This window comes from Lepidochelys kempii, chromosome 2, assembly GCF_965140265.1.
Source record: "Lepidochelys kempii isolate rLepKem1 chromosome 2, rLepKem1.hap2, whole genome shotgun sequence".
In the NCBI taxonomy this organism is placed as follows: domain Eukaryota; kingdom Metazoa; phylum Chordata; order Testudines; family Cheloniidae; genus Lepidochelys; species Lepidochelys kempii.
Window position 1 is genome coordinate 33,010,775 of NC_133257.1, and position 27,684 is coordinate 33,038,458.

Here is a 27,684-nt window from a genome sequence, read left to right on the forward strand (position 1 = left end):
TTGCTGTAGAGGATGTTGATCAGGTGGTTACGCAGTTTCTTTGAGAGCGTGTGACACAAGCTGTCAGCACAGTCTGTGTGGTATGTAGATTGTAATGGATTTTTTTATCTTCAGTCCTTTTGGTATGATGTCCATCTGTTTGTATTTGGAAAGGAAGATGATGTCTGTCTGTATCTGTACGAGTTTTTTCATGAAGTTGATAGATTTCCAATAAAGACTGGGAGTGGATGGGTCATTACACAAAGTAGAACTATTTCCCCATGTTTATTTCCCCCTTGCCCCCCTCCCCCCACTGTTCCTCAGATGTTCTTGTCAACTCCTGGAAATGGCCCACCTTGATTATCACTACAAAAGGTCTTTTTCCCCCCAGCTCTCCTTCTGGTAATAGCTCACCTTACCTGATCACTCTCCTTGCAGTGTGTATGGTAACACCCATTGTTTCATGTTCTCTACGTATATAAATCTCCCCACTGTATTTTCCACTGAATGCATCCAATGAAGTGAGCTGTAGCTCACGAAAGCTTATGCTCAAATAAATTTGTTCGTCTCTAACGTGCCACAAGTACTCCTTTTCTTTTTGCGGATACAGACTAACATGGCTGCTACTCTGATACTTGAAAACTGTTGTCATGTCCCCTCTCATACCTCTCTTTTCCAGACTAAATAAACCCATTTTTTCAATCTTCCCTATAGGTCATGTTTTTTAGACCATTAATCATTTTTGTTGCTCTTCTCTGGACTCTCTCCAATTTGTCCACATCCTTCCTGAAATGTGGCACCCAGAACTGGATACAAAACTCCAGTTGAGGCCTAATCAGAGCAGAGTAGAATGGAAGAATTACTTCTTGTGTCTTGTTTACAACACTCCTGCTAATACATCCCAGAATGATGTTCACTTTTTTTGCAACAGCGTTACACTGTTGATTCATATTTGGCTTGTGGTCCACTATGATCTCCAGATCCCTTTCCGCAGTACTCCTTCCTAGGCAGTCATTTCCCATTTTGTATGTGTGCAACTGATTGTTCCTTCGTAAATGGAGTACTTTGCATTTGTCCTTATGGAATTTCATCCTATTTACTTCAGACCATTTCTCCAATTTGTGTGAAGTATTTCTTCACACAACGCACAGTCAACCTGTGGAACTTGTTGCCAGAGGATGTTGTGAAGGCCAAGACTATAACAGAGTTCAAAAAAGAACTAGATAAATTCATGGAGGATAGGTCCATCAATGGCTATTAGCCAGGATGGGCAGGAATGGTGTCCCTAGCCTCTGTGTGCCAGAATCTGGGAATGAGTGACAGGGGATGGATCACTTGATGATTACCTGTTCTGTTCATTCCCTCTGGCGCACCTGGCACTGGCCACTGTCGGAAGACAGGATCGTGGGCTAGATGGACCTTTGTTCTGACCCAGTAGGGCCATTCTTATGTTTTTAATTTGTCCTGATCATTTTGAATTTTAATCCTGTTCTCCAAAGCACTTGCAACCCCTCCCAGCTTCATCTCATCTGCAAACTTTTAGTGTACTTTCTATGCCATTATCTAAATCATTGATGAATATATTGAACACACTGGACCCATAACTGATCCCTGTGGGACCCCACTTGACATAACTTTCCAGCATGACTGTGAACCACTGATAACTACTATCTGGGAATGGTTTTCCAACCAGTTTTGCACCCATCTTATAGTAGCTCCATCTAAATTGCATATCCCTAGTTTATTTATGAGAAGGTCATGCGAGACAGTATCAAAAGCTTTACTAAAGTCAACATGTACCAAGTCTACTGCTTCCACCCCCCCATCCACAAGGCTCGTTACGCTGTCAAGAAAGCTATCAGGTTAGTTTGACACAATTTGTTTTTGACAAATCCATGCTGACTGTTACTTATCACCTTATTATCTTCTATATATTTGCAAATTGATTGCTTAATTATTTGCTCCATTATCTTTCCAGGTACAGAAGTTAAGCTGACTTGTCAGTAATTCCCTGGGTTGTCCTTATTCCCTTTTTATAGATTGACACTATATTTGCCCTTTTCCAGTCTCCTGGAATCTCTCCCATCTTCCATGACTTCTCAAAGATAATCGCTAATAGCTCAGAAATCTCCTCAGTCAGCTCCTTGAGTATGCTAGGATGCATTTCATCAGGTGACCTGAAGACATCTAATTTGTCCAAGTAATTTTTAACTTGTTCTTTCCCTATTTTAGCCTCTTCTCATCCTACCTCATTTTCACTGGCATTCACTACATCAGATGTCCAATCACCATCAACCTTCTTGGTGAAAACTGAAACAAAGAAGTCATTAAGCACCTCTGCCATTTCCACATTTTCTGTTACTATTTTTCCCCTTCATTGAGTAACGGGCGTACCGGTCATTGGTCTTCCTCTTGCTTCTAATGTATTTGTAGACTGTTTTCTTGTTACCCTTTATGTCTCTAGCTAGTTTGATATCATTTTGTGCCTTGGCCTTTCTAATTTTGTCCCTACATACTTGTATTATTTGTTTATAGTCATTCTTTATAATTTGACCTAGTTTCTACTTTTTGTAGGATTCTTTTTTGATTTTTAGATCATTGCAGATATCCTGCTTAAGCCAGGGTGATCTCTTGCCATACTTCCTGTCTTTTCTACACAGTGGGATAGTTTCTTCTTGTGCCCTTAATAATGTCTCTTTGAAAAACTGCCAACTGTCTTCTATTGTTTTTCCCCTTATACTTGCTTCCCATGGGATCTTACGTACCAGCTCCCTGAGTTTGTTAAAGTCTGCCTTCTTGAAATCCACTGTCTTTATTTTGCTGTTCTCCCTCCTACCATTCCTTTGAATCATGAACTCTATCATTTCATGATCACTTTCACGCAGTGTGCTTGGAAGACTTCTTTCTTTTGGGGAATACTGTGAAGACATAAAAGCCAACATCTTCTGTGGTGTCAGCTTCAAGCATGTTCACTCAATCTTGATGTCTTTGTTGAAAATTTAGCTTGACCTTTGGGGGAATACTATATCTACAGACTTTTGCTTAGCAGTTTTCCGCTGCTACGATATGAACCCCTTTGCTTGGCAATCACCTTGGTGAGGATATAGAGCTTCCAAATTTGTAGCATTTTACATTTGTCATCTTTGAGGTTGGAACCTGAGTTTTCCATGGTTGGTTACTGTCTTGAGAATGCCACAGTCGATTCCTGATTGAGTTCTTAGTGTGGAGTGCATGTGTTGTCTCTGTACTTGTTGGCAGGTTTCTTTGCTCTATTTGTTGAGTATGTATTTATGATATCTCATTTGCTTGAGCAGTGTCCTGACAAGTGTCATTTAGGGGTCTCAAATAATTTGTTTTCTCCGATTAGCTGGCAAATATCCTTGGCAAATATCCTTGTACTATCTCCCCTATTATCTCATGATCCACATTTGTGAACTCATATGAACTCGCAAGGCAATGCTGTCGGGGATAATACTCATCCATATTTTCCCTTTCTCACAGATGTGCTTGCTGGATTGTATATTGTTCATAGTCAACATTTGTATATGGTTTAAAGTATTTTGTGAGTGCTGTTTTTGATTTCTCATAGTCCTTCCTATAACTAGTGTTGGCAATGTTTTAAAATTACGGTGCACCTCGCTTCCTCCAAAGTGTAGGAGCAGAGCATGTTTAGTAGTAGAGTCATCATCCTTCATTGCAAGGAAATAGATTTTTTTAACGTTTCAAGCCAGTATTCCCATTTGACTCAGAGAGTGGAATGAGATTCATAGTCAGGAAATTCAGAGATGTTTGGAACATTTTTTTTTAAGTTAAGACTGCTGTCTAGCAAAGCATACTGTCAGGTTTCAGAGTAACAGCCGTGTTAGTCTGTATTCGCAAAAAGAAAAGGAGTACTTGTGGCACCTTAGAGACTAACCAATTTATTTGAGCATGAGCTTTCGTGAGCTACAGCTCACTTCATCGGATGCATACTGTGGAAACTGCAGAAGACATTATATACACACAGAGACCATGAAACAATACCTCCTCACACCCCACTGGTAATAGCTTATCTAAAGTGATCATCAAGTTGGGCCATTTCCAGCATAAATCCAGGTTTTCTCACCCTCCGCCCCCCCCCCCACAAACTCACTCTCCTGCTGGTAATAGCTTATCCAAAGTGACCACTCTCCCTACAATGTGCATGATAATCAACGTGGGCCATTTCCAGCACAAATCCAGGCTTTCTCACCCCCCCCCCCCGGGAGACACACACACAAACTCACTCTCCTGCTGGCAATAGCTCATCGAAACTGACCACTCTCCAAGTTTAAATCCAAGTTTAACCAGAACGTCTGGGGGGGAGGGGTAGGAAAAAACAAGGGGAAATAGGCTACCTTGCATAATGACTTAGCCACTCCCAGTCTCTATTTAAGCCTAAATTAATAGTATCCAATTTGCAAATGAATTCCAATTCAGCAGTTTCTCGCTGGAGTCTGGATTTGAAGTTGTTTTGTTTTAAGATAGAGACCTTCATGTCTGTGATTGCGTGACCAGAGAGATTTGAAGTGTTCTCCGACTGGTTTATGAATGTTATAATTCTTGACATCTGATTTGTGTCCATTTATTCTTTTACGTAGAGACTGTCCAGTTTGACCAATGTAAATGGCAGAGGGGCATTGCTGGCACATGATGGCATATATCACATTGGTGGATGTGCAGGTGAACGAGCCTCTGATAGTGTGGCTGATGTTATTAGCATACTGTGTAGCTGTGGGAGATGAGGTAGACCCTGGATAGATTTGTTGTCACAACACCTGGTTAGCAGTATTCTGTGTATCCTGTTGTGTGGTGTTCTTTTTTGTTTTTTTTTGTTTTTAACTTAAGACAGATACGTTCAGGCTATCTGATACAAACCGGAGGATATGCCACGCTCAAAATGGCTGCCACAACACTTCTTGTTTGATACAGCAGAATATGCCACACTCAGAATGGTCGCCACTGCACTTCTTGGTTGATAGAGTAATGCACAATCACTACAAACTGCTGATTACAGCATGGCAGGGAAACTATTGCTTCTGTGGACAACGTTGTACAATCTAAAAATTCAACAGCTAGAAAGAGCTAGTATCTTTTTTTTTTCTTTTTGGTGTTGGTCTCTTTTGTTCATTTGTTTTGTTTTCTGGATCTTGTTGATCCTTGTCACAAGTGTTGTGTTCTAACTGATTAGGAGCTTCGGGAATGAATCACACAGATGCTGTATATAGTTTTTTAAAAGATTTTGCAGACCGCTGGTTTAACCCTGTAGCTCACCAAACACAGCATGCAGCTTCTCTGTTTGTAGCTCACCGCATGCCCCAATCAAAACCAAAACTTGAGATGGATCAACATGTTGGGGACACTGGGGCATGGCCACTAGGTAACTCGAGGGGATGGAAGACCACGAGTGTCGATGAAGCCCCCTCGCACTAGGCCCAAGTGTCCTTGGCCCTCCCTCCCGCCTGGAGGCACTCGCAGCAGCTCTGCGTACTAGGCCCAAGTGTCCCTAGCCCCCCCGCCTGGAGGCACTCACAGCAGTTATGCTGAGGATCTGCAACAATATGTTGCAGAGTCAGACTGCCTGAAACTAAGCAAGGCCAAACAGGGCAGATATGGAAGAAAAATGCTGAATAAAGCAGCTTTATGTATGGTTTAACAAATGATACAGAGAACAAGGGAACTAGCTGGGAACTGGATTGGCTGGCTATATGGATACTTAGGGCAGCTTGCTATTGGATAAGTATGCTGGGAAAAAGGATGTATAAAAGCCTGTGTAACTTCCTGCTTTGTGTGCAGGATTTGAGATTTTATTCTCCCTGTACCTTTTTGCAGCTGCAAATAAACTTTTCTGCTTCTCCACCCCGTTGTGATTATTGGATGTAGCACACCGGGTAACGAACCAACTCCAGCTGTTGTTTAGCCTCTCGGCACTGGGTGCCGGCAACAAACATGACCCAGCTGTTATACTCAGTACTCTAAGAGACCTGTATGGATCACTGAATGGATTCTCCACCAGCACTACAGTTGGTAAGAAAGTACCCAAGCTGTCAAAATAAATAAATAAATAAAAGGAGGGGAAATAGCAGAGTGATAGAAAGAATATGAAGAGATTCAGTTTCTGTTTATTGTCTTTTGATCTCTTGGACTAAAGAGCAATCTCAGAATATCTTCATCAGGAATTAGTAAAGGGAAGACCAAGACTTTGGGCCTCTCCTTCAGTAAGGTGCATCCAGTAGTTCCCCCACCCCAGGGGCAACCCAGAGAAACAACTGTAAGACACCAAGTCAGTTTTTTCCCTTGTTCTCCCCTTCCCCCACCTGCTTGCTCCAGGGGACAAATATTCTACATCAAGACAGCCCTTTACCAGGTGTAGATTTTTAATCCTGCACGAGTTCAGCAGTACTGGCCAGCCTGGTGAGGGGGAAAGGACCAAGACACCGCCCATTCCCTGCTCCATCTGCTCACTCCTGCCCCAGCTACACCCTATAGCGCGCACACACACACATACTAGTGATCCAGGAATATCTGAAGTAGCGTTTGCCCCCTTACTCCCCTGTGTATTGTTGTAAAGGTGAGTCAGGCTCCACTTTCAGCTCATTCAAGGATCGCCTCTGACCCTCCCCCACTTCTTCCCTTTACACCAAAGATGTCTGGGAATGGATTTACACAGTGGAAGTGCCCCTGTGCAGGGGAACTGAGACATCTCTGTCATCTGCATGAATGAAGACTCTGGCCCTGAGTTTTGAGCAGCGTGTTAGTTAATGCAATTTCACAGCGCAGACAGGGCCACAGTGTTGCTTTTTGTACCACAATGTTAATTTTTGATTAACCACCATGCCAAATGGTGCAACAAGATATAGTCCATGCTGAATTGCAGATGCAATCTCTCTAATCCATGCAATGTACAAGATTCCCAAAAATAAATAAAGCCAAATCACTGCATGTCCTCAGATGGCACTGTAGTCTTTGACCTTTCAAAACACAACACCAGTGTGGACGCTATGTTGAGAAAATATCGCTTTAGCTTGCCGAGTGCATCAAAAGAGAAAACAATGCTTTGGAGATTTGAAACATCTTTTCACTTCAATATCCTGTGCTGCGGGGAACTTGAAGTTTAAGAGAGTCTCAGCAACAAAGGGGGTTAGAGACAAAATCAATATTTCACTATGCTGAAATGCTTCTCGTTCTGGCTGCTGTTTAAGTGGCTTGTACAAACCTTTCAAACCATATTGCCAACAGACTGAGGAATTATATTTGTAAAATGTTGGAAGCTAATTAATAGAGAGTTTAACCCCAAGAGCTGCGCAACCTGCCAAATCAGCTTCATTCATCATATGGCCCTGTCTTATAGACTTATTCTGCAGCCCTTATGTTGAGTTGTGCTCTCTCATGTGAGTAGTCCCATTCGATACAATGGGAGTAAGAACTGCAGAATTAGGTCCTTGCTGAGCCATTGCGAGAGTGGAGAGAGAGCAGTGATTGCGTCCAGCCCTTGAGCAAAGATGGAGGGATAAAAGGAACCGTTTCCTTTACACCCTCGCACAGAGACCAGGCAAGTTCCAGTCCTGGGGCTCAGGGAAGCATAAGGACATTACAGGGCTAGTGCCCTGAGCTACCCAAAAGGGATAGGGATGGGTGGAGAGGCGTGATTGCTGGATATCTGCATTTGGGAATGTGTACTGTACATTCTTAAGGGGTGCAGCAGCAGAAGCAGTGATTCCCAGCACACTGGGGAGCTCTCTGAGGCATACTGCATCCCAGAGTTGAGCTCCCGTTGGAGCCACGCTGTTGTACACTGAGGGTACGTGTGGGGAGAGCACTCGGGGGTCACATCCCCTCCACGCCCAGATTTCTGGGATACCGCGCCCGCCCACCCACCTCTTCCTCTCCCTGTGTTCCACCGGAAGGTTTTTTTTCTTATTTATTATGCTCCATGCAGGTTGCGGGGCGGTGGCGGAGGCTGTATCTGCTATTCAGCTTCCTGGGTCCCTTGGACTCCCCATAGTGATTACTGATGAACCTGGGAAGCTGAGCAGTAAATACAGCCTCCTCAGCTGCCCTGGAACCTGCATAGGGCCTCAGTGTTCTCCCCAGCTGCCACTGCTCCAGTCTCCAGCACTCCATCTCCAACCCCCTCTCCGGAGGTCCCCACTGCCGGCTTGCCATTGCGGCTTCTTCCTCTCTTCCCCACTCAGCCCCCTCCCTGCTGGGCACCCCCTGCTCGCTGTGTGGTTTTCCTCCTTGCCCCGCTCACCTCAGTCCCCCTCCCCTCCCCCCCAGCTCACTGTGGGTGGGTTTTGCACGCGGCAAGCAGGGGAGGGCAAGCATTGAGGTGGGGGGAGGAGGAGACGGAGGCAGGCATGTGGCCAGTGGGGGAAGGAAAGGATGTGGCGAGCAGCAGTAGGGGGAGCCAAGTAGAGACGGGAGGAGAGGAGAGAGACATGGCGATCAGGCCCAGTGGGAGAGGGGGCGGGGCCTGAGGGGGAGAGGGGGTGGAGTGTGGGCGGGGCCATGGGCAGAAGATGTGGGACAGGGAGCTAGCATTCCCAAGCTGAAACTTCACTCCCCTCCCATGCTCCTTTCCCTGGCAGCCAGTTGTGCACCATCTTCAACATAGGAAAGTGGCCTGAAACTTTAAACAACTATACTTGATCATTATGTTCAGTTCCCCAGATATCAATAGGCTTCGGACGTTGCCATATCATCTGTGAGAAGAGGAGATGTACTACAGAATGCACGTTACAGGTAAAACTATTCTGTCTCAAATGGAAAAATATCTGTGTCACTAGTGCAATCCTTGCATTGATTGCTGGAACGAGAAGTTCCTGCAGACATGTCCTAAAGTCCTAAATATTTACAGCATTGATCTAAAGAGGTGTAAAGCGGAATGTATCCAAACAGCTCTCTTTTGGCTTCACAGCTGAGGTGACTCAAGATCATAAATTATTTCTACTTGTACTGCTGCTGCTTTACATTTTTATCTCAAAGAAAGCCGGAGTGCTTCCTAAACAATCTATATATAGGACCACTTAAATGCAACCACCTCTGGGACAGTGGGCAGCATCCAATAAATTCAGGTGCAAGCAGGAGAATTATGAGCTCAGTTACCAGATTAAACCTGTATCCTTAAGAGAGTCAAAGGTTCTTTCATTTCCACATGGAACTCATTTTACACACTATCCTCGGAGAGCACAGGCACCAGCTTCCTTTTTCCCCCAGATGTGCTCCCCCCTGCTCAGCCTCAGGCCCTGCCCCAGCTCCACCCCTTCCCCCCAAGGCCCCATCCCCACCCCACCTCTTCCCGCCCCCACTCTTCCCCTGCTCTGCCTCTTCCTTCCCAGTTCCGCCCCCTCCCCCGAGAGTACCCCATCCCCACTCCTCTCCCTCCCCACAAGTGCCTCCTGTACACCACGGAACAGCTGATAGCGGCCGCTGGGAGGTGCTGGGAGGGAGAGGGAGTAGTTGATCAGCGGGGCCACTAACGGGCAGGAGGCTCGGGGGCGGGGGGAAAGCTGGCTGCCGGTGGGTGCTAAGCACCTACTAGTTATTTTCCATGGGTGCTCCACCCCTGGAGCACCCACAGAGTAGGCATCTATATCTGAGAGATCTACACTTGAGGCATGATTGTAACTTGGACTACATGCTAACACAAGGGAGTAAGAACTCCCCTTTTACTTCTACCCCTTGTTCAGGACTCTGGCTTGAGTCACAATAAACAGCTCACCATAAACAGCATAGTCCTCAACTAAATTTCCTTGCAAGGACATCATGTTGAATTCAGGCAGCGGACAACCAATGTGGAAAGTGAGTATCGGAGTCAAGGGCCTTTATGGAAAATGCTCTACTAGCAGCTATATTCTGTTTAAAATTACTACTGAATTATACAAGGTTATGGTCAAGACAGCTGTAGCAACCCAACTGTAAACTACACTCCTTTTGGTACCGATTTCATAGCTATATGTAGTAATTCATATATCTGTATGTAACCCACCGGTCAGTCTGTGCCCAATCCACAGAGGATGTGAGTGTATTATAGCCCTCAGCTAGAGAGCCTGGCTCTTTAGCTCAAGCTGTAGAGGTCATGCTTTTTGGAGGTACCAATGTAATCTCTGGTGTTGGCCAAGATGGTGGCCACCACATGTATATAAAAGGTGAGATTTGGGCCAGTTCCTATTTTAATCAAGCCACTTTGGCCATCTAAAATTTTATATACATCTTTCCATTTGCAACTTGGTGAAAAGAAAAACTATTTTGAAAGAATAGAAAAAAACCCTCATTTTTTGTTTTGTCTAAAGACTGTGAATGAGCCTACTGAAAACAAACTAGTGGATTGAGGAGCTAGTCAGCACATTATCAGTTAAATAAAGGAATTGCATAGTATAAATCGCTACCACGAATAATTTACTGGGCTGCTAGACTGAAATTTTTTGTGCTGATCTGAATTTAATTACTTTGACTTTGACTGAAATGGCTGTTGCAGTACTGGAGATGGAGTTAGAATATATGTCAAAAATAATAAAAAAATTAATTTAGCAGTACAGAAGCAATTGTTTATGGGACTTTTGCAGCTGTTTATTTCTTTTCTACCATAATAAGAAAATAAGTTACCAAAATAATGAATTAGTCATTCCTTATACCAGTAAACCAAATTATAGTCAATAGCAAAAGGGATTTCTCATCTTGAAAGCAGTGGGATCTAGTCAAAAGATATGTTTCCTCAACATGTTCTGCCCTCACTAGGCTCCCACCCTATTTTTATTGTGACTGATGGGACAATAATTCACTCAACGCCAATGCTTTCCTGAGCTAGAAACTATGGCCCCAATCCTGTGTTCACTGAAGTCATTGGAAAAGATTTCATTGACACTAGTGGCAAGAGATTGGCCCTCAAATCTCACATTTGTATCACGCTAGAATAAAAGATCAATTAGTAGTTAATTTGAGGATACTCTCTGGGCATAAGGTAATCACTTTATGCCAGGTTCTCCCACAGGCTCAAAGCATCCCCAAGAACCTCACCTTTCTGTAACCCACAGTCACCTGGCTGACAGGGCACAGACTAGGAAGCATGCTACTTCATCATATGCTGTAAGGTTCTCTGGCAAGGGAGGCTTTGAAGGGACTGAGCCTTTGGAGCGCTCTCTCAATCACTGCAGATCCACAGCAATCCCTCTCCTCCCATCTCCACTGAATAATTTATACTGTCTAAACCACTGAAAGGAGACAATTACAAGAAAATATTTTCCTAGTGATTTACCAGAGAAGATTCTGTTTTCTGTAGAGGTGCTGTATAGAAAGGACATTTCTTCAGAGAGGTAAGGATGTATCTACATCTTCTAAGCATAGGCAGAACTTACCAGAAAATGCCTACCCCTTCCGAAACAACAATTTAGCTCTCTATCAAACTGACACCTGACTTTTTATTTAAGGTTTGGATTAGTTGGGCTAAGTCAAATGGATATAAGATCAAGTGGCATGCAGACCTGTGATTTTAGTCTGTTCGCTGTCCCTTCAACACCTCACTGTGGGGGGGAAAGTGGTAGCTTATATAGGGAATTTGAATTGCTGTGGACTTCAGATGCTTGGAATAAGAAATCCCCAGCATAGAATGACTGTGTAACGTGGTGGCTAAGTGTTCTATGTCCCTGCTTCAGTGGCTCATCCACACAGGATAAGAGCCTACTACTGCCAACAGCTAACACAGCTAACATAGTTACTCCTTTAGTTCAAGTTTTGGAGACCTGTGTATTTGAGGATGAAGGTCTCAGCTCCTATCCCCATTGTTGACTTGTGATACCTTGAAATGGAACTCCTTGTGGGGTGCAGGATGTTTATTGTTCAGCATCCTGCATGTCTATAAAGGGAGAGAGAAGATTTAGCCCAGGCCTCTGGAGCAAGACACCACCGATGGCAAAATACTGTGGGATGTTTAGCAGTCATGATGAGCAGAAAGGATTTCAGCTTTTATGGTCTCCTCTGAATGATTTGCCCATGGTAAACTGCATAGTACTCAGTTTATTGACCTCAGAAAGGTGAAGATTGCTAAACCTTGTTACCAGTGCCTTCCCTTTCTTCATTATCCACAGATTTTAGCTTTTCTTCTCTATACCCCAGGCCTTTTGCCTCACTTGATTCATTTCTCCTTATTTGCTCTCTCCTCTCATTTTGCATTCTAACCTTCATTTCTTCTTCAGCCTCTCTTCTCTTGCTAATTCTATATTATTACATTACTTACTCATCCTTCACCATCTCTTTGCTAGTATGCATTGCACGCAAATCCTGCACTTATTGTATTACATCATACACATCTGCTATCTTGATGAAATAAGTTTGTTCCTTTTGGTTTATTAGCTAATTAAACTAATCATCAGTAGACCTTAAAATGGCTATTAGCTTCCTTTCTTTTGTAGCACCATTCATTTACCTTTTGTAGCAGTGGTAGAACAGAGAGGAACATACACACTGCAGAGAAGTTGATTTTCAGATGATTTTGCAAGCACTGAACAGTCTCACAATAGTAACACAGAAGTCAGCCTCAAATATTTTATAATATTTGGGGACTTTATGTTGAGATAAGTATGAACCCCACTTGCAGTTTGCCAGCTTCTGGAGCTACAGACTAAGTGACTAGGGGGTGAAGCTTACCCAAGGGACTACAACAATAATGACTATGAAAGCTCTCTGACATAATTTCCCAGCATGCTGGAGTCAGGATGGGGACACAATGGACTAGGAACTCCTCCTGAGATCAATAGAGAGGTCTGCCTCAGGTGATATGGACAGCAGTTTGATGGGTCAGTGATGAGAAAGGGTGTCACTAACCCATGCAAGGAGAGAGGAGAAGGCACTCCAAGTAGCAAGTAGAAGGGAGGAGCCTTGAGACATACCTTGTGGGAGGGGCTACAAGTGAATGAAAAGTGTTGGTTGTGGAATGTCACCCTCGAAAATGAACAGAGGAATGGTGCACTAAGAAATTGAAATTCCCCAAAGGAAGATGTATTCCACACTTAAAGGTGTATCCTGCAAACCCTCAATTCCTACTGAATAAAGCTCTTTTCCTACTAGACTGCATTTAAATCTTTTTTAGAACTTGCTTGGAGGGTGGTACTGGGCAATGGTGAAGCCAGAGCACGATGTGCTTCAGGAATCCTCTGCCAGCGGAACACTCCCCAGGGGACTCTAGCTGATGTAACTTGGAGCTGCCGTTGGCTGCACTTGAGGTTCTGTGCATATGAATGCAATGTAATCTCATAAGCCGCTATTTCGATAAGAGCCACTCTCGTTCCGAGGAAAGAGTCTTGAATTTCCATTGATCACACAGAGCGTACCATTTCACTAATCAAAACAATTAGCCTTTAGAACCATAATATTTTTACAGCTCAATATCACAGTCTTTCTACAAAAGTGCCAAAGATCTCAAATGTCCAAGCACAGCAGAAAGGACCTTGGATTTTAACATCTGATGCAAGAAACACATAGAACTCAATTTAATCTACATCAGAAGTGTACATCAGTGAGTATTTTGAACTTGGAACTTGGCTTCCAACAAATGTCAAGACAGGTACATGTCATATTTTTTTTCCTCATATTTTGTTCTGAAATGCATAGATACAGATGTAGCAGCCAACATTTTAAAACTCATGTGTAGAGCAAAGTAAAAAATTGATTTTTTGGTTTTCTGACTGAACCTAAAAAATTCCCTCCAAAATTAATTTACTTTCAAACCAAAATGGATTTTTTTCCTTTTTTTTTTGTTTGTTACCAAAACAACAACAACAAAAATCAAAATTCTGTTCAGGTCAAGTGTGCCATTTTCCTTTTGTTTCTAAATGAAATGGTTCATTCCGAAATGAAATAGTTCAACTTTTTCAAAAAATGTTTTTGTATTTTTTCCAGCTGAAATTATTTGCCAAATTTGACCCAATTTCATGAATAGTTTGTCACTCCAAAACTGCATTTTGGGGGGCAAATTTGCTATTTGACTGAAAAATCTGTCTGCTTTATTCATGTAGTAAATACAAGTCAACCCAAATCATTTGGAGACATGAACAGTAGAGGTCTTTTATTGTGAAGGATAACAAGCAAAGGTCCCAAGAATCTACTTGCACATATCTGTCTCATAACTTTTTGTTTATTTATGAACATCATAAATAAAGTACAAACACCGGGCGCTTTAACACACTGTGATTTGTTTATCATTCTTTTATCAGCTTCTGAATGAAGAGAGTCAGCTACAACAAGCATAGATCACTTCATGCCTCCTATCAGCAGTGGCATTTCATTATTTTGCTTCTTCCTTAGCTTATAAATGTTGTCATGCACTTTATGTACTCTTCAAAGTGCATGAAGTGACTACATGATGAAATCTCACTCTTTCCTGGAAGTTTATAGGGGCATGCCCTTACTTTCTGCTGCAGAGGCCTCTGTGGCTTTTTTGAATTGATAAGATTTCCCAACTTTAAAATAAAAAAAGTCTAAGTTAGCAAATGGCAAACAATAAAATCAATAGCCTTCACCTGGATTTTTAGTGTGCATTAAAAAATATGAGCTAAAAATGAATTACTGTGTGCAACGTGGCTTGGGGTTTTTTTAGCCCACCAAAAATTAATGGGAGCTTTGCCAACGGCTCTGCCCCATATTCTGAAACATTTAACCATTCAAGAGGAAGGAATCTGTCCTTTATTGCTGTGAAACTAGTCATAACTCAGACAAAATTTTAGGGCTATTCTGATATTGCTCTGCTGAAACTCAGACTTTCTAATCTATGGTTGTTTAAAATGAAAATGCTGCAAATTATTTAAAATGAATCCTGATCTCCACCCCTCACCCCCTCTAGCAAACCAATCTCTCTTTTCTGGATCATTCACTGGGAACTAATGTTAGACTGACGGTCAGGGGAATACAGCAAAAAACCTAAATCTAAACTGAAAACAGCCTCAACTAGAAGTGCCCTGGTAGCTGGTGAAGTGCCACGAAAGCAAGAGATCCAGCTCACCCGAGTTTGGATTACCCAGGTTCTGAGCCAGGGATTAGAATCCAATCAGAATTAAAATTTGGTAATGATTAGGCAGCTGTTGTTCTGAGACCACTGCCTATTATGCTAACCGTTATGGTTGCTTTGTGTCCTTGCGACCCACCTGTCTGTCTTTCTGTATCCACCTGTTAACTCTTGTCGTGTACCTAGAATGCAAGCTCTTTGGGACAAGGATTCTCTTTGTGTTCTGTTTGCAGAGCACCTAGCGCAGATGGGGTCCTGGTCTATAACTGGGAATCCTATGCACTGCTGCAATACCAGTAATAACTATTAGTAAAAGAATCTGTCCCTTCTCTTTCCTGGAAATTTTGTCTTGGGGGTTGATGGCATCTGTCCCTACTGCTGGGCTAGATTCTGCTACAGATTGAATAGTACCTTACTCCACAAGTATTCCCATGTATTTTGGTGGGACTTCTCATGGGGGAAGGTACTAGTCAGCATGAGTAAGAGTGGCAGAATCTCACCTTCTGATAGTATTTTCAGGCATTGACACAGTGGTCTAATTCTGCCCTCTTTACTTATATTGACTTCAGTGGGCCAACAGAGTAAGATACTATCCAGGACGAATAAGGGTGGCAAAATCAGGCCCAATCAATATTGAGTGAATACAGTAAGTGATTTTTTGCTGAAAAAAAAAAGGTTTTTGCTTCTGTATTTTGCTTGTATGTAGTGGGGATGGTTTTTTTACTCATTTTTCTGGGTTTTGTATGTCTTCATGGTTGTGTCTATGGTTATAATATTTTCACGGTGTTCCTAAGTCCTGGATGTCAAGGATTTTTAATATAAATTCTTGGTTGCGTAATATGAAGTTATCCTTTATGTGCACGTTGTCAGCATTTCCCACCTCTGGCAGGTCACTTGACTTGTTAATTAATTATTTGCAGAGATGGGGGCATACATTGCCTACAGTAATTACACATTAAAAATTACATCAGTGCTGACAGGGGAAAAGTACAAATAAAAATAAAAATAAAACCCTAGTTCTAAACCAAAGGTACTTTGAATTTCTGACATTATTCTCTCCCCTGAATGTTACAGGAGCGTTAATGAGTGACTTTTGTCTCTAGAGGCAAGGCTGCACTTACAGCTGCATATAGAGTACAGACATTGCAGTCTCAGCTAGCATGAGTACAAATATCAGTGTAGATGTGAGGCACTGCTTGGGTGAGGAGAATACAGATATGCCAGACCTCTGCGGTGTACACCCTATACAGCGCTCTATCTACCCAAGCCGTGCCGCCCATGTTTACACTGCTATTTTTAGCAATCGAGTGCCCTGCTGCCTCTCTGGTGCTGGAGCCTTTTCCCACCTCTGTGAAAGGCTTTGGCTGCATGGAAAGACTCTGGCAGCAGGCAGCCAGAGGCTTCCTCTGCCCCTGCCAGAGCCTTTCGCAGGCGCTTGTAGCTACCCACTGCAGCGTGGACATAGCCAGTCTTTCACTGTGGCATGTATCTACACATACCCTACATCCTGCCACAAGGGTAGACAAAGCGTATGTTTCTGGGTATTCCTACAGTTCTATTCGCAAAAAATAAATTACAATGCCCATCCAGGTCAGGATACATTCAAAGTTCTGGTGTCCGTGAGTCAAGAAGGCTGTTGATAAATTGGAGAGGACTCAGAGAAGAGCCAGGAGAAGGATTAAAGGATTGGAAAACATGCCGTATAGTGATAGACTCAGGGAACTGAATCTGTTTCATTTAACAAAGAGAAGGTAACGGGTCACTTGATCACAGTGTATAAGTACCTATGTGGAGAACAGAAATTTGATAATCTTCGATCTAGCCAACAAATCTATAACAATCTCCAATAGGTGCAAGTTAAATCTGGAAAGGTTTAGAATAAAAATAAAGCACAATTTTTTAACAGTGAGGGTAATTAATCATTGGAGCAACTTACCAAGGGTTGTGGTGGATTCTCCATCACTGGCAATTTTAAACCAAGACTGGATGTTTTTCTAAAACTTATGTTGTAGTTCATAAATTTGGAATTAATTCCCTGGAATTAATTTGGGGAAGTCCTGTGGCCTGGGTTATACAGAAGGTCAGACACAGGTGAGAGGTTTATTGTAGGAGTGGATGGGTGAGATTCTGTGGCCTGCACTGTGCAGCAGGTCAGACTAGATCATAATGGTCCCTTCTGACCTTAATGTCTATGGATCTATGATGACAGTAGTCCTTTCTGGTGGGCGAGAAATCTGAAATCTGTTACTTTCTGTAGCCTTAATGGTAGCAACTCATGGTGCTCTAGTGAACTCAGCAAGGAGCTGGGAACCATTGTGTTACCTTGAGCAAGTCATGTAACCTCTTTGCCCCCATTCCCCACATGTAAAAGTGAGCTAATATACTTGTCTGACAGGGGCATGCTGAGGAATTCTTACTGAAGATCAGGTTGTGGCTGACCTCATGGGTTCATGGAGAGAGAAGGAGGATACAAGAAGCCTCTTCATTGTAGTCCCTGTGCAAGAACCAACCACAATTGTTGCCCCTGTGCTCCCAAGCTACTACAGGCATGGTGGAGGTGAGGCCATGCCCTGCCTTCTCCTCCACACCAGGCAAGAAGAGCTGGCCAGTTGTGTAGGCGAGCAAATGCTTCATTTCCTGAAGGACCTTAGCAACAAGTATACCAGAGAGCCCCAGGAAGCACTGTCCCTTGCATTGCTCCTCCGGGGTTAATGCAGCACAACACTGCCCCCAATACAGTGCTGCCATTAAAAACCACAACAGAACCCGTCATGTGGAAACTGACTGTGCTAAATAAATTCATGAACTCTGTGCAATGAGCTGTGGTTCCCAGTCTAAAATACATAATCATAGTTGGCATTAATTAGTACCCTTGTTGGCAGTCTCAGCAGACAGGTGAAGGACTGAATGGGCATGGAGACTGAATTTGTCCCAGAGGTAGAACTCCAGCTCACAGATGTGGTACATTGGTGGGAATTGATGGGAAGTTTGCAATGCCACTGGTCCTGCAGTTATCTGTGCTATGGATCAGGTGCAGGGTCATCAGTCATGCAAAATTCATAAAAACTGTTAAGTTGTAAGAAATAAGGGTATCTAGTGTAATTAGGCAGGGGAGGAACATTTGTTTTTTGTCCTCAGTAGAAGTGGGGGAGCCACGAGGCCCTGTCCCTCTTTGTGGCCCTGCCCCCTCCTCCTCCCCTTCCCATGTCCTGCCCACTGCCCAGGCTTGAAGCTGGAGTCGGGCCATGTTAAAAGCCACCCAGGTATCCCGGGCCACTGTGGGGAGCCCTGGACCCTCGACCTTCCCTGGGCGGGGCACTGGAGTGCCCAAGAGCAGCCCCCGGCACATGTCCCCACCCCCAGGACATGGTGCCTGGGGCAGGTGGAGAGTATGGGGCTCCCCAGAGCAGCCTGGGCTCCTTGGATGGCTCTTACCATGGCCCAGCTCCAGCTTCAAGCTTTGGCAGCGGGCAGGGCCGGTGGGGGGGCAGGGATGGGGCCCTAGTGAAAGACTAAAGGCAGAAGATCCCTGCCTTTGATCTTCTGCAAAGTTCATGGGCAACCCTAAACAGCATCCATGCAAATCATGACAGATGCGGATACTTGATGCACAAATGGAAAGTTTAAAACTCTCCAGTGTGTGACTGTGGTCACCCAGATCAGACCATGGAACATATAATGACTCAATGCCCAGTTCAGAGATATAAATGAGGCATCACAGCAATACGCTCTGCTACTGCTTACGCAATTCTCTGGCTTAACCACCTGAATGTAAAATTATAGTTGTTAACTCTGTATCTACATCAGCCATACAAAGAAAAAGTGGGCAGGGCCTGGGGTGAGTCGTGACTCCTCCCTGCTACTCAACAGCCAGAGTAGTGGGCCAGGCACATGCAGGAAATAAGCTGCCCTATAAAGAGTGGGGTGAAGTAACTTACTCCCAAAGCAAGAGGGTTACAGGGAGGGAATGATGACTTAGAGGGGTGGCTTTGTGTCACAGTGTGTCCTGGGGCCTCCCAAGGTTTGTGGAGCTTATGCACCAAAGTTACTTGAGGCTGTCGCTAACCTAAAAAACTAGCCCGAAAAGAATAAAATAAACAAGCAATATAGGGTTGTGCACTTTCCTGCTGAAATGTTTGCGGCCACATGTGCCAAGAGAGGCCATGCGTTGGTACAATAACTGCGCAGTGTGGTTACAAAAGGCCAATTCTTTGTGCTATTGGCAAGGGAGGGTGCCAGCTCCCATAAAACAAATTGTGTCTGTTCAAACTCGTGCAGAAGCAGCAGGAGAAGCTGCAGTTGAGTGCTTCAACTGTCTGTACACTCTCTAGGGATAACTGACTGCTATGAAAAAGACAGTTCCTGTATCTCTGCAATGCAGCACATCTGGTGAGTGGGACAGGTAAATTAACCTTATTTTACTTACACCAGAAAAAAAAATCCTTAGGCCTTAGTCTGTGATTTTCCCCTTGTGACCCTAAGAGGACTTCAGTGCCCACTGGCAGAGGGCCCACCATATGTAACTCATATCAAGCCTGATACACACCTCCTGTACGCTGCTGTCATAGTATGTATCAAATGTAAACTGGTGATGCACTGGTCAGGAATATCACTGTGTGATGTAGGTAGGGTAAGCATGTAAAGAATTGTGTATGTGTGCTGGAAATATGTTCTGACAAGGTGCTTTGGTGGCAGTGCATAAATCAAGCCTGTCCTGGACAAAGGAATATGACTTCATCTGTCTGATCAGGTTGATTACAGGCAGAGGACAATGAAAGTATAGTTACATATAACGTAAACAAAGCAATCAAGCTAACAAGCAGCAGAGGAAAGAGCTTACTGAGGAAACAGCTCACTAGAGAGACAGATGTCTGCACCCCGAGGAGGTCTTCCTGGCTCTTGAGACAAAGACAATGGACTTTGGAAAATATACAGGGAGCAAAGACATTCTAGTCATCCATCATGTAGGGGACATAGGGACCAGCATCCTCCAAGCCTGCAAACAGTAGGTTATCTTGGCCTGAAGGGCAGGAGCTGCTGATGATTTGCTGTAAGTGAGAACCTGTCCTAGGCAAAGGCATAGCATGCTAGAATGATGTTTTAGGCTCTAGAAAGCCTGTTCTTTGTCTCTTGTTTGCAACCCTTTTCTATATCCTTTATTCTTGTCTGATATCAATTAAGTCTCTGATCTGTATTAATAAACTTACTGTTGTTTTATTATAAAACCATCTCAGTGCTGTTATATTGAAGTAAAAGTGAGAGTCTTCCACTAAAGTAACACGTTGGCATGTGCGCTGTCTCTTTGGAGGCAGCAACCATAATAATTTATGTGAGTGTCCAGTGAGAGGAACTGGACACTGCAGGGAGACGTCCCTGGGAACTTGGTTTCACTGAATGTTACCTGCAAGGCAAGGTTCAGACTGGCAGAATCTAAGGACTTTGCTGGCAAGGCAGACAGTCTAGAGTGTCAGGGGGCTAACACACAGGTTAGCAGTAGCAAAGCTCTCACTTGCTGAGGTGAGAGGTAATACAGTGTGTCACAGGATACTCTATTCACTACTAGGGGTGCCTCCTTGTAGCCACATCTGGGATTAGCTCCACTTGGGTCTGATGCCTCCTTCTGCGGCTCGCTGCATGCTCTGCCTTCTCTCTCTCACTCCCTGTGACTCAGGGTACTCTGGCTTCATGGCTCGGCTCTCCAGCCAAGTAACTTTTGTCTTCCCCTTCCGGGATATCAAAGTCTTTCCATACCAATGGTCTCAAGCAGTCTCCTTACGCACTGTCCTGATGGTACCACTTCCCCAATGACTGGTAAGGGAACGCGGGCCCACCCACTACTCTGGGTTCAAGTCCAGGGACCCTGCACCTGGCAATTGTGGTCTGGTTTCCCTCAGATCCTGCTGCTCTTTCCCTGAACTCCTTCCTACAGCTGCTGGTTTTCCACTCCTCTGGGTGTGCCAGCTCTAACTCCCTCCTCCCAGGAAGTAACTGCAGACTACTGAACTTGGCCGCCTCCAACACCCCTCCCAGGGACTCAGGGAGTGAGTGCAGATACTTCCCTACAGCCCCTTTTTGTTGCCAGCTTCCTGTCTTTAAAAACCCAGCCCCATGCCTCCCCCAGCTGAATTTCATGAGCACATTAGGTAGGTTGCCAGGTGTCTGGTTTTCAACCAGAAAGTTCAGTCGAATGGAGGACCTGGCAGCGACCGGAAACTAAAAGTCCGGTTCCTGGAGTAACCGCAATCAGCCTCCCTGCCAAGAGGGTGGGAAGAGCAGCAGCTGCTCAGCTGCTGATGGAGAGAACTGGCTGGCTCGCAAACCTGGCTCCAGCTTCTCCAGTGGAAAGGTAAGTTTTGGTGCTGGTGCCGCCCGGTGAGACATTTAATGAATGCTCCTAAGACTGGAGTTTTTTTCTACATGATTTTTCTGTGGAGAATTTTGTTGTAGAAAGGAATCACGCATGAGAAAAAAGTTTTCCAAAAGGCAAAGAACAAACACTTCTTTTAAACCTCTCATGCTCCACCAGCTTGCTCTGTATCATTTTACCAGACTCCTGAAACATCATGTTCCTTTCTTCAGGAGAACATGGCTTGGTTCTATTAACTCTCTGAAGGACCTATGCCTTTGTATAGTCACAAATAAACAATATTCAATTTAAGCCCCTCCTCCCTGTGAGGAAAGGGTTCATGAGACTGAACCAGTTGGCTGAACCAGAAAGAAGGCCTAGCTAAAGCAGGCTCTCCTGTTAAACTACAATACCTCAACTGAACTTGAGGAAACCTTCTGTTGATCTTAGGTACCTTGACACTGAATCCCTGGTCTTGTTTAATCCCAGGAGTCCAGCCACATGAAGTTAATCACAGGTGTAATAGAGAGTAGTAGCAGGAAAGGAGCTGGGAAGGAGCTATACAGCATTTGGCTTCACAGTCTGTTTTTACTGCGTAGCACTATGCAGTGCAGGAAATGATAATCACAGAAGTGAGCTAAGGAACAGTAATCAAAAAGTAAGTTAAGTAATAAAATGTGTTTAATAAAATAAGACACATCTGTCAATTCAGTGCTTTGCTCCCCAAGGGCCAAAGTAATACTCTGTAGTGAACTACAGTAGAGGCAGTGGTTTTTTCTGTACTGCAGAGTGACTTGTAATGAGAGCATTTTTTCATGAGTTTGCATTAGTCTGTAATTTCTGTTCATTCCCGTAAGTTGAATTCATGGAGTCAAATAGCACTTGTATTTGAATGCTGATTTGAACAATGTAATCAACCTGGTGGAGCGGTCTGATGCTCTCCTCAAGGAACCCAGAACCATCAGACACTGTGTGACAGGGGTGTCCACCTCATACAAGGCCTGAAGAGGTAAATTAGGCCAATTAACCTGTAGGCTGCACCTGGAGGAAAGCCAGGGAGTGCTAAGGCCTAATGTTAGAGTTGCCAACTTTCTAATTGCTGAAAACCAGACACCCCTGCCCCACCTCTTCCCCGAGGCCTCTTGAGTCTAAGTTCTAAGTCTCATGACTCAGCACCTTCATCATAGAATCATAGAATATCAGGGTTGGAAGGGACCCCAGAAGGTCATCTAGTCCAACCCCCTGCTCAAAGCAGGACCAATTCCCAGTTAAATCATCCCAGCCAGGGCTTTGTCAAGCCTGACCTTAAAAACCTCTAAGGAAGGAGATTCTACCACCTCCCTAGGTAACGCATTCCAGTGTTTCACCACCCTCTTAGTGAAAAAGTTTTTCCTAATATCCAATCTAAACCTCCCCCACTGCAACTTGAGACCATTACTCCTCGTTCTGTCATCTGCTACCATTGAGAACAGTCTAGAGCCATCCTCTTTGGAACCCCCTTTCAGGTAGTTGAAAGCAGCTATCAAATCCCCCCTCATTCTTCTCTTCTGCAGGCTAAACAATCCCAGCTCCCTCAGCCTCTCCTCATAACTCATGTGTTCCAGTCCCCTAATCATTTTTGTTGCCCTTCGCTGGACTCTCTCCAATTTATCCACATCCTTCTTGAAGTGTGGGGCCCAAAACTGGACACAGTACTCCAGATGAGGCCTCACCAATGTCGAATAGAGGGGAATGATCACGTCCCTCCATCTGCTCGCTATGCCCCTACTTATACATCCCAAAATGCCATTGGCCTTCTTGGCAACAAGGGCACACTGCTGACTCATATCCAGCTTCTCGTTCACTGTCACCCCTAGGTCCTTTTCCGCAGAACTGCTGCCTAGCCATTCGGTCCCTAGTCTGTAGCTGTGCATTGGGTTCTTCCGTCCTAAGTGCAGGACCCTGCACTTATCCTTATTGAACCTCATCAGATTCCTTTTGGCCCAATCTTCCAATTGGTCTAGGTCCTTCTGTATCCTATCCCTCCCCTCCAGCGTATCTACCACTCCTCCCAGTTTAGTATCATCCGCAAATTTGCTGAGAGTGCAATCCACACCATCCTCCAGATCATTTATGAAGATATTGAATAAAACCGGCCCCAGGACCGACCCTTGGGGCACTCCACTTGACACCGGCTGCCAACTAGACATGGAGCCATTGATCACTACCCGTTGAGCCCGACAATCTAGCCAGCTTTCTACCCACCTTATAGTGCATTCATCCAGCCCATACTTCCTTAACTTGCTGACAAGAATACTATGGGAGACCGTGTCAAAAGCTTTGCTAAAGTCAAGAAACAATACATCCACACCTTCTTGCTCAATGACACCAGCTTCCTGGGAGGGGGAGAATGAACACTGGAGGGGAGAGTGCAAACCATAGCAGGAGGTGGGAGAGGAGCAAGTTGGGGAAGAGGTGGGGCAGCGGTGTCTGGTTTTCAGCAATTAGAAAGTTGACAACTCTAACATTAGTCAATCGGGAAGGGTTTTAAGCTAAACCGAAAAACACTCTTGCAAGAGCATCCGCAAGAGTGGGAGAGGGTGTAGCTTTTCTCTATAGATAAGGCATTAAGAGGGAAGTGTTACCTATTGAATTGTCAACCCCATGTTCAGCTCACAGAGGTCTCCGTGGATGTCTCCCATCTAATGACACACCAGGCCAATCATACTTAGTTGAAAAGTTCTGAGAAGTTAGTGGCTGGAGGTAGCATGACCACAGGGAGCTAATCTCCATGGAAAGTTGACTCAGAGTGTTCAGTTTTGTGCAGTATCATGTAGGCAGAAGTCAAACTCCTAATGATTTGCAGTCTAACACTTCGAATGCTGAGAATGAATCAAAAAATCGTTTTGAAGTTTTTATAAAGGAAGTCACCTCATCAGATATTCAGACAGCAGTTATCACAAGGCTGGTCTACACTACCACAGTAAATTGATCTAACTTACGCAACTTCACTCACGTGAATAACGTAATTGAAGTCGACGTAGTTATATCCCCTTACCACGGTGACTACACTGCATTGTGTTGACAGGAGAGCGTCTCCCGTCAACTTCTCTTACACTTCTTGGGGAGGCAGAGTACATAAATCGATGGGAGAGTGCTCTCCCATCAATTTAGTGTGTCTTCACCAGACCCACTAAATCGACACTCGCTGCATCGATTGCAGCAGTGCCGATCTACTGGTAATTGTAGACATGCCCTCAGAGGTGAGAGAAAAGCAACAGGGAAAGCAGAAAAATAACAAAGTAAGTTGGCAAAACATCCCCTGTGAACAGTAAAATGTTCACAGCTTTGTGATGTTCCCTACAACTTGTATTAATTCACAGGATGCAAGTTATAATTTATTGTTGTGTGATGCACAAATGTGCTCATATTTCTCAAACCTGTCACTTACTTTATCTAGGGCAAAAACAGAATGATAGAAGCTAGTGCTAGAGCTAAATCATCCAGTGCATTTCCTTGAAAATACAGAATGGTTCCCTTCAATACTTCTTCTAGTTCTGTGTCCAGTCTAGTTTTAAAGGACTCAAGCAATGAGGCTCCCAATAGCTATTATATCTTACTTCCCGGGAGTTTTTTTCCTAACACACAGCCTACATTTTCTCTATCTTAACTACATCTCATTATTCCTAGTCTGATACCCATGAATTATACTGAATAATTCCTCTCCTTCCTTCTTGTCTATATCCTTCAGATATTTGTAGAGGTCCCTCTATTCCCCCAACCTTTGCTTTCCCCTGAAATGAGTCCCTCCAGTCCAGGAATTATTTTTGTTGTTTCCTCTCAGAGCTTCTTCAATGTGTCCATATTTTCCCAGTAATGACTTAATGCTAGCTGGCAGGTTTAGGCCCAGTTCTAACCCGTAATTAACACAGCTATAGAGGTACCATTCTGACTGTACTCACAGCCTTTACCTCTTACTGAAGCCCAAATACAGCAGCCTTGACTCAATGAAAATTATTATTCTGGAGCTGCAGAAACAATCACAAAGACTTGTTCTTACCAAGGAGCAAATCTGTAATGACAGCCTCTTGTGGCATTTTGTTTTGTGACATTGTCATAGATAGTGAAACCTATCAGCAATTTCTTTTCTTGTTATGAGTCTGTCTCCAATTATACTGAGCTGTTTTGTTCCACCTTTATCACCTTTAATAAGCAGTGATTTAAGACAGGTTTCACTGGAGACACAGAATCGAAGTGTGCTCAGATACGACTGTGATCAACAGCAGTACAAAACCCTAAGATAGGTGATATAAAACCCAGAATAAGGAGAGAGGAGAGAACAAAATTTAGACTGTTTTCCAGAAGCAAAAATCCTATGTATTCCATAGACAATGCTCCCGCTAGAGGAAATTTCAATGTTAAAATCACATGTATTGTCCTGTTTAATATAAGCCATAAAACATTACTGAGGTGTTAGTAGCATGCAGGTGTTGGTTGTTTCTGATGGAAACAAACCAATGGAATTTGGCTGTCATGTTTACCACAATAGCCACAGAATCTCTTGATCTCCTTATAGGCTTAGACTGGAACTCACATCCACATGCTCAGCATTCATTCTCTTTCTCTTCCTAAAAGCCAAGCCCAGGAAATGTAAAAGAAAATGGGCTTAATTAATGCCAGATTTGAACTATTAAACCCATTAACACAGGACAATTTAGAGTTTTGCTCTCTGGGAAAATAGTTTGACTCCCCCATTTGTGTGTGTGTATGGGGAGTGGGGTTACACGTGTTTTGGGGTGTTTTTTTACTCTGATTCTGGGAGCCAAGGACAAAGCAGAGCAAGGAGTCAAAAGGGGAATGGGAATCAGGAGGCCAGCAGATAGCTGCTTCCCAGCATGTGGTAAGAGCTTGCTCCAGTTGAATTCAATGGAAGATGACCAATAGTGTGCAGGAGACTAGAGTTGGAAGTGGAAAGAGTGGGAGGGTGAACAAACACCAGCAGTGTCCCCAGATAGGAGAGAGTGTGAGCAACAAAGGGGCAACTGTAGAGCTACAGTGTGGCTACACAGGGAACCAAATTACAGGGAGAACAAGAAGATGGAGGGTGAGAGAAAGAAAGGGGGTCATGATCAGCATGTGCAGTGTCATGACAATGCACTAGCATTCATTTGTTTTCTGCTGTGTTACAGATCTAATGAGAGCCTGGCCTGTTGAACTTCAGGCCTCGATGTTTCCTGGATTTCAGCAAGGAACACTGGTCAGGCCTGGATTTGGTTTTGCTTCCTCCTCTGACTCTGTCTCCGCTGGAAGAGAACTTAATGTAACAATGGAACCTCACCTCCGAGCAAGCCTTTCCAAACTGACCTCAGGTGAACCAATGACTCTGCTATCATAGGAAAGAGCCACAACTCTGGTCTGGGAGTGGACAACAATCACCATCCACTTACGACCAAATTGGAAAGAGCAGCTAGACTAGACTTTCCATTTCCCACTTGCTCTCTTCTCTTTAATCTGGTTTTACTTGTCTGTGTTGGTTGAGGAAACTGACTGGACAAAATGTGCAGCTGGGATTGTACAGGAATGGTAACGTTAACATTCCATCACTTAATAAAAGGGTTATGAAACAAAGCTGCTTTTGTAATTCACCATTTTTCCTGTACACAGACAGTCTGGTCCAAAGCCCATTGACGGCCATGGAAAGACTCTGACCAACCTCAGTGGGCATTGGACTGGGTCCTTAGTAAATAAAGCAGAAATAAAGGAAACATTGTATGTGGCAGGCTGCAAAAGAGACTGCTAAATAATCCATAAACCACAACTGCAGGAGAAGGGGAGGAAGAAGGCGGGGAAGCAAGGAATGGGACGAAGATTGCTAGAGGTGAAGCCAGACTGCTGGGGCTGATGTCACCCAAGGCAAGAAAATCGTGGCAAGTAGTTAGGTACCGGGAACGTGCCCTTTATTGTAGACCTGGGCAAAGTTTGCCAGGATGGAGTGGTATTGGGGGGGACAGGTTCTAAATGTAGCTCATCCCTAATTCCTATGGAACTTTTTCTATCCGTATTTACAAGCAGATCTGACTTACTGACCTTCAGAGAACTATCATCTAATTGGCTGCATTACTTTAAGGACCCAAGTGTGAAAATTATGGCAGTGTTCATAAGTCTTTCCAGAAATACCTGTCCTTTGTTTCCATGTACGTATACACCTGCCCCTGCGACACACTCAGCCAGACCACAGTTGGCATGCATTTATTTGGCCACTGTAAAATGCTGTTCTGAAAGCAGAAGCAGTAGTTGATCGTGATAATATTTGGTACAGCAAAACCAGCGAACACAAATCCCAGGCACTGTAAAAATTTATATT

At 44.0% G+C, this 27,684-nt stretch overlaps 1 protein-coding gene across 3 annotated transcripts in view; it reads left to right on the top strand.

Annotated features, from left to right (window-relative positions):
• The window catches only part of TMEM74 (transmembrane protein 74), a 42,545-nt gene extending 15,597 nt beyond the window's left edge, over positions 1 to 26,948 (top strand). Inside the window, exons 2-5 of one of the 3 annotated variants that reach the window (XR_012157109.1) lie at positions 5,881 to 6,024; positions 8,663 to 8,742; positions 17,391 to 17,552; positions 26,510 to 26,948. Coding sequence is in view for 2 of the 3 variants with exons in the window: in XM_073330316.1 (XP_073186417.1) it covers positions 5,881 to 6,024; positions 8,663 to 8,742; positions 17,391 to 17,486 (320 nt within the window). In the remaining variant the exon portion in view is untranslated. Of the gene's footprint in view, positions 1 to 5,880; positions 6,025 to 8,662; positions 8,743 to 17,390; positions 18,233 to 26,509 lie in introns of those variants that run through there. The other 2 variants (XM_073330317.1, XM_073330316.1) reach the window with 2 other exon arrangements.
• The last annotated feature ends 736 nt before the right edge of the window (positions 26,949 to 27,684 follow it).